The sequence below is a fragment of the Eretmochelys imbricata genome, chromosome 1 (assembly GCF_965152235.1).
Source record: "Eretmochelys imbricata isolate rEreImb1 chromosome 1, rEreImb1.hap1, whole genome shotgun sequence".
NCBI classification, from domain to species: Eukaryota; Metazoa; Chordata; order Testudines; family Cheloniidae; genus Eretmochelys; species Eretmochelys imbricata.
The window spans coordinates 143,017,391-143,025,000 of NC_135572.1; the positions used below are offsets into that span (position 1 = coordinate 143,017,391).

The 7,610-nt window shown below is 39.2% G+C and overlaps 1 protein-coding gene across 1 annotated transcript in view; it reads left to right on the forward strand.

The window, feature by feature from the left end:
• The window catches only part of SMS (spermine synthase), a 76,041-nt gene extending 70,410 nt beyond the window's left edge, over positions 1 to 5,631 (forward strand). Inside the window, exons 10-11 of the mRNA XM_077816697.1 lie at positions 2,749 to 2,864; positions 5,246 to 5,631. Coding sequence (XP_077672823.1) covers positions 2,749 to 2,864; positions 5,246 to 5,288 — 159 coding nt within the window. The 3' untranslated portion in view covers positions 5,289 to 5,631. The remainder of the gene's footprint in view (positions 1 to 2,748; positions 2,865 to 5,245) is intronic.
• The last annotated feature ends 1,979 nt before the right edge of the window (positions 5,632 to 7,610 follow it).

Below are 7,610 nucleotides of genomic sequence, written 5' to 3' on the forward strand. Positions count from 1 at the left end.
AATCTGTGCTTCTGGTTCAAATTGATCTCAAAATGATTTCAAGTTAATCCCACCGTTCTGCCACCATGTCACGGTTCCTTCCCCACTCTGAACTCTAGGGTAGAGATGTGGGGACCTGCATGAAAACCCCCCTAAGCTTATTTGTACCAGCTTAGGTTAAAACTTCTGCAAGGTACAAACTATTTTACCTTTTGTCCCTGGACCTTATTGCTGCCACCACCAAGCATCTAACAAAAATAACAGGGAAAGAGCCCACTTGAAACGTCTTTCCCCCCAAAATCCCTACACCCCCTTTCCTGGGGAAGGCTTGATAAAAATCCTCACCAATTTGCATAGGTGAACACAGACCCAAACCCTTGGATCTTAAGAACAATGAAAAAGCAATCAGGTTCTTAAAAGAAGAATTTTAATTGAAGAAAAAGTAAAAGAATCACCTCTGTAAAATCAGGATAGTAAATACCTTACAAGGTAATCAGATTCAAAACATTAGAGAATCCCTCTCGGCAAAACCTTAAGTTACAAAAAGACACAAAAACAGGAATATATATTCCATTCAGCACAACTTATTTTCTCAGCCATTTAAACAAAACAGAATCTAATGCATATCTAACTAGATTGCTTATTAACTCTTTACAGGAGTTCTGACCTGCATTCCTGCTCTGGTCCCAGCAAAAAAAAGCACACAGACAGAGAGAACCCTTTGTTTCTCCCCCGCTCAGCCCCCCCCAGCTTTGAAAGTATCTTGTCTCCTCATTGGTCATTTTGGTCAGGTGCCAGCGAAGTTGTCTTAGCTTCTTAACCCTTTACAGGTGAAAGGATTTTTCCTCAGGCCAGGAGGGATTTAAAGGTGTTTACCCTTCCCTTTATATTTATGACAACCATTTTCTTAGATGTTTCTTTAAAATAGACTATATGCATGTTGTAAAGGAAACTGTTGATTGTTTGTGACAGTAGAGATCCTGAATTAGTTCCCCAGTTGACTTTTCTCTAACAGGGATGTGCTGAATGGGACTCCTGGAAACCATCTGGAAAGCTATTTGGTAAATCTCCAGGACAACCAAATTGAAATGAAGATTTTCTTGTTTCTGATGGAGTCTTTGGGGGCTGCTAAACTATCCCTGTCAGATGACTTATCTCTGGGAGTCATAAAAATACTTCTGAAGAACCCTTTAAAAATATACCAAAGGAAAAAAACCTAGAACTTTAGAATGAGCAGATTGCACCAAATGTAAGGTGTGTTTGTATCTGTCTCTCGAAGGAGGAAATGCCTCTGCTGAATCTTAATCCGATGTCCCTTCAGTGAGTACAAGCCTGGGCTGGACTGTCAGTATGCTCAGTATATCTTTCGGAAACAAAATATAACATTTCCAGCAAATGTCACTGAATAAAGTTGTTTATCTAGCAACATTACATCTTTTCCTGGTTAAAGTGATGAGAGAGCATGGTTTTTGTTCAGTTGGGAAAACAAATGAACTGCAAGTATGTACATGTGCTTAAATGGGGAATTGTTGTTGGAGCACTTCATTAAAATGGCAGAGCACCTCCTCTTCAAAATTGGTTGTCTTGCCTTCAATTCTACAATTGGTACCAAAATCCACAAGTGGGATGGCTACCATGGAACAAATGACATACATTTTTGATATGGACCTCTTTCTTAGACTTGCAGAACCACCTAAAATAATAGCCTACACTATGGACTTACCTTCTTTTCCTGAGATGTTCAAAAGGGATTGACTTATCCCTAATTTTTTTTCAAACCAGGTACAGAGAAGTGTCTGCATGACTTCTACTTACCACCCTCTTTACATGGCGACCTCATATCTCACTTTCTCAATTGCCTGTTGAAAAGTATGATTCTTAAACCATGGCTTTTCAGTTTTTCAAGTTAGTCTCATAAAAGGATGTATACCCCAAGAACTGCCTGGCTTGTTGGGGTGGGTGGTTGTTGTGGAGTTCGTTACTTGGAATGGAAGAATATGGTTTTTAGTTTGTCCTCCTGTGGAGGTGGTGGTGTCTTGGTGATAGCGTTACGAGGGGAAATAATAGCAGGTCATTTAGATTTTACTTTCTTTTGCTCAGCAAATAATTGCTAATATTTTTGGAGGGGAGAAAACTGCTGTTGGTTGCTTAGATACAAAAAAAGTATTCTTGGGAAGCACCTGCATTTCAGTAATGTGACACAAAGGAACTAAAGGTAAGGGAGAAATCCCACTGCTGAATCTCTGTTGTTTCAACATATTGTTTTATGGATGAGTAGATTAAATTGTTAAATGTAGATTAACTCATACAACATAGTCTGATTAAGATTTTAATTAAGAAAAACCTGACTTATAATGCTGTTTACTAATGTATGGAAACAATCATAAAGTAAATGATTATGGAGTAGATGCTGTTCATATAAATACCATTAATGTCTGCTGTAATTGGAAGCACTGATGCAGTGAATGCTCCTGCTAATGAGAAGGGAGTCAGACAATCCTCTAGTACTTACAAATTCATTACAAATTGTGATTGGGTAGGTGTCTTTACATGAAAGGGTAAGTGAGATGGAAAAACAAGTTATTCAGACTTCATCTTGCATTTGACATTAGAAGCACTGTGTATTAAGAAGAGCTCAAACATATCTCAGTAGTGCAGAGCAGCCTAGAATTAATGTATAATGTGTTTGTGCCTATGCACCTGTAATTTTTCTTTACTTCATTCTGACTTGGACTTGATGTATTTTGTTTGTTTTTGTCCTCCTCTCAGGGAAACTGTATCAATCTGACTGAAGCCTTGACCCTCTATGAAGAACAGCTTGGTAGGCTTTATTGCCCTGTGGAGTTCTCAAAGGAAACTGTATGTGTACCCTCATACATGGAATTGTATCCTTGACAAATATAAAAGGTTGAGCCTGCATGATTAATAAATCAAACAACCCCAGTTTGTTGGGTTGGAGTGAACTGAATAGTTTTTTTCTTTAAACGAACAAGACAACAGTTTTAAATGCCCTAATCTAAATATGTTTTGTAATTACTAAACAGGAAGTGAACTACTGTAGTAGGGGGCGGGGGAGAGGATGGCTTAAAAGTGCCATGAAACCACAGCTCCCATTTGATGTCCCTGTGAGAGGGGCCCGGCACCTTTCAAAATTGGGCCACTTGTTCCTTAACTCTCCTATAAAGTAGTCAGTGGTGGAGTATACCTCCATAGGATAAACTCATAAACCTGGGGAATGAAAAATCAAGGAGTCAGGGATTTGGCCAGGATTTTCAGGGCCCAGGACAAGCTGCTCCTCCCTCCCTCCTCTCATCCCTTCAACTTGTCTTTGTCTCTGTCCCTTCACCTTGATGATTATTTTCCCTCCTTGGTCTAAATAGCCACCTCCTGTGGAAAAACAGAGGAATGAGAGTCAGGAAATCTTTCCTCTGAGCTTGTATTTTTTTTCCTCTCCCTGCATCAAGGGAAGAGGTTTGAGGCATGAAAAGGCTGCCCAAGTCTTCACCTCCATAGAGGCATCTTCATGGGTGGCCTGCCCTGAAAGGATTGCGCTTGCCTTGATTATTGCAGCTCCTCCTCTGTGATCTCCTAGAGTTTCTCTCTCCAGACTCTTGCTTGGTGTTGCCCACTTTTTCCTGCGTGCTTAGGTCTGCTCTGCTTGGTTTTTAAAGTGTTGTGTGGTTTTGCCACACTCTGCCTCTGTCTCTGTGTGTTTTCTCCCTGTACAGCTTCCTTTCTGTTCCTGTGTACTATCTTGGTACAGTTGTTTCCAGAGCCTTCTGTTCTGAAGCCCTGCCCTCTGGAACGATCTTCCTGTTTCTCTTGACCTTGCCAACTATCCATCAATATTCAGATGGCATCTTAAAGCATCTTTAAGACAAATAGAAAAGGCGTAAATGCCATCTCTTTTGGCTTTACCCTTATGACTAACAGCTTTAATGTATTTAGTAAACCATATTTTTCACTGTCTATTATATAGGCCATGCTTTGCTTAATTTAACTCTGTAAATGGTTTGGGTGTATTTTGTATGAAAGACTTTAAGTGTTGTTTGTGCAGTAGTATTGCAAAATGCTTCTACATGAACTATGGCAAGAAGAATACTCATTCCTCTGGAAAGTATATTTAAATGTTTCCGGTGAGGTAATTGACATGAAATGCCACTAAAGCTAATTCTATTAATTCTGGCTACTAAATAGGCATAATCAGGCTTCCAAGTGAACAGCTCTTATAAAGGGCAAGATTTCATTCATTCTGTCTAACTGTCGACATGACAAGATAACCCACCATATATACAGAAATGCTAATAAGGGCAGCAGGAGTCATGCTGCCTTCAGACTAGCCTCCGGCATGTCTGCAGGACATAACTTTTGTTCGTTTAACTTAGACTTCTGGTATGCATTAATGTGAACAGCATACATGTTATTCTTAAAAAAAAAAAAAAAGGAAAACTAGATATTAAAACTAATAAGTGTTCCAGAAAAGTTGACATAAGGATGGGAAGGAAATTCCATCGGTACTCTGTTTAGATCACTGTCACCTGTTAGTGCTGCAGAGCAATGCATACTACTCTCATCCTAAACTTCGCCCTAGTCTTCGCCTTACCTCCCTCCTTCCCATACCACAGGGGGCAAGTAGATTTACACAGAAGTGGATCTAATTTTCATCATACCCCATGAATAACAGAAAACAGGGAGTTCAAGCAGATCACTTCTCCTTGCCACTGCCTCTTCACATCTTCTGCACAGTGGAAGTGTGTTGGTTTTGCTGTATCTGGATCCCTCTGCACTCATGAAGAAGGGGCCAGAATCTGCTGCCAGCAGAACAAAATGTTGTGCTAACTGCTTCCAGCCCAATGTACAACAAGAAGAGGGAAACATTACGAGGAGTACCCAAGATCAAAACCAAGAAAGTGTGATGGCAGGCAAAGTAAGAAAGGGACAGAAATGACAGAAACTATAAGTAGAAGTCATGGCAGATGTGGAACAAATCTTTCCATATAACTACAGGAAAAATACATGATACTAAATAAAAAAACATGAGTGTGAGGCAAAGAGGTACTTCACAAAAATGGCATCTACCCCTACATGTCAAAGGGGTGCTACTTCCTGGGATCCAGAAGGAATGTTGGGGATATTACCCACCCTATCTTTCTGAGTTATAATAAACAGGGGTTATTTGGAGATTTATTTCACTTTAGTTCTAAAAGTGTTTCTTTGACAATATACTACACAGTTTGCTTTGTTCCTTGACTTTTTTTTTCTTCAGGTGGGTGTTTTACACCATTTGGAAGACGAGAACTGAAGTGTGAAGATCAAGATATTCTAATTGTGTGCTGCATGGAGCATATAGGCTTGCTGCGTGCTGCATATTGGCATCTTGAACCTTTAAATTATATGCTGTAGATGATCCTGAAACTTAGTCATGCTATTGATTGTGAATTCTTTAAATGTTTTTTATTATTATTTTAATTTAAAAGCAAATGGAAAATGTATATTTTGATGAGGTAGGGTGTTATTTTTGAAAGTCAACTTAAAGATGAATTAGCAGCAAAACTATAGCTGCTGAATGCACTGAACCTTTAGAATGTGATCCTTTTTATTTTTTTGTAGATCTTCACAAACTGATTAAAAAAAAACATCTTTAACATTTCATTCCTGAGGGTGGTCCCTGTATTTTTTTTCTCCAGATATTAACTCACTTATAGATTATGGTGCTTTTAAAGGACTGCGGGTTTCTCTTAAGTGAATACCACTGTGCTTCCATTACAGAAAATGTGAAGGGCATAACTTTTTAAAAGAATACTCTATGTCCTTAGTTATAAAGGGGAGGAGCTAATATGAGGTTTCATTTGTTTACGCCTTAGTTTCATTCATCATGCTGCTGCAGTCTCTTCAGCAGACAAAGCTCTCACCTGTCACCACTTAGAATTACTTAGCTCCTGTCACATTTATTAGTTTGATTTTAATATGGATTAAGAGTAGGTTATAGAGGTATTTTCAGCACCATAACTTTGAAAATTAAAACCTATTTTCATTCCCACCTGAATGTGGGATGTTGAAATGTGTAATGAGGCTTCTTGTAGTCAGACACCCATTAGCTTTATGGCAGAACATTATGTCCATAGAGAATGAAAGTCGCGTAAAAGGGAAGACGAGAGAAAGTGATTTAGGTCCTTGTTCATTCATAGTTTGTGTTTTGAAACAAATGTATTCACTTCACTAGGTTAAACTTTGATCATAGGGAGTCAGGTGTCCACAGTGACACTAATTCAGGATTAGGCCCAGACATGGTATTCACTGGTAAGTCAAAATTCCAATGGAAGGAAGGGTGCATTATTTTTTGTGGGATTTTTTAAGGAAAAAATTTCTTCCCTTCAATATTTCTGCACATCATCTGAAATTATATTTTTGTAAAAGCTTGCTATTTACTGATTGCCAACTTTATTTGTAAGCAGAACATTAAAAAGATTCCACCTCAGAGGAGGTAAGAAGTCTAAGCCTTTGGTATGTCTGAAAGAGAGAATAAAAAAATTCACTGTCCCTCCCTGAGGATCTGAGATTGTGGACCAAAATGAGACTATCTTTAAACACCAGGTTTCCCATGTACTGTAGTTTGAGGTGAAGTGGTTCCTTCCCCTCCCCCCCCCCCCGCATTAACAGTGAATTCAGATTGTCAAAAAACTAATTTCCAATTATTACACTCTGAAGAAACAGTACAACTGATGTGTTTTATCGTGTCAAAACTACTAGCGAACTGTAAATAGCCTGTGAAGAAATCCAAAATGCTATTAATTAGAACCCTTGCAAAAAAAAAAAAATCCCCGTTGCTCTTCACTTGGTGTATATTTTTGTATGTATGATTATGCTATTAGAGGGACCACTTTAACTTGGGAAGCTAAGTGAAGTTCTTTGTATTCCCTGTTTTAAGTTACTGCTTTAAGCGATTGCAAGCAGCATTACTGATTTCATACGCCTGGGGCCAAATCACTCCTTGATTTAGAGCCTGTGCAGTCCCACCAACTCTTACAGAATAGTCTCCTTGTAGGAAAGTGGAAAGAGCCCTCTCCTGGTCCTTGGCATTCGTGGCAGTGTCACATCCAGAGCACAGAACATTGTAGTGACCATACTGCTAGACCCTGAACAGTTGTAATTGTGCATCTGTGGCTGAAGGTTGAAGTCAGTGGGATTATATATGGCCCTGATGCTGCAAAAACACGTGCTTAACTTCACATGTATGAGTAGTACCTTTGACTTGGTTGTGATGACTCATGTAAGTAAGGTTAAGTGTGCATGCATGGATGCATGCAGGAGTGAGGTTTGATAGCCCATGTCCTGGTGTTTGGAGTGGTTCTAGACACGTACACCCCCCATCCTCCACAGGCTTGTGGATTAGAACATGATCTAATACACTTGATAGGTTTGTAGCACCAAGACTTGCTTTGTTTTGCATAGATACATGGAATTAGAGCTGTTTGAAAGTGGAAAGATGCTGTGAAATCAGTCCCTGGAATGTTCAATGAGGGAGAGGAGTCTTAAATTGATGGGTGATGGGGAGGTGGGAGGAAGCATTGTTTTGAAAGCTGATCAATACATATGAAATTTTTCCTCGTATATTGACATTGTGAAAAGAG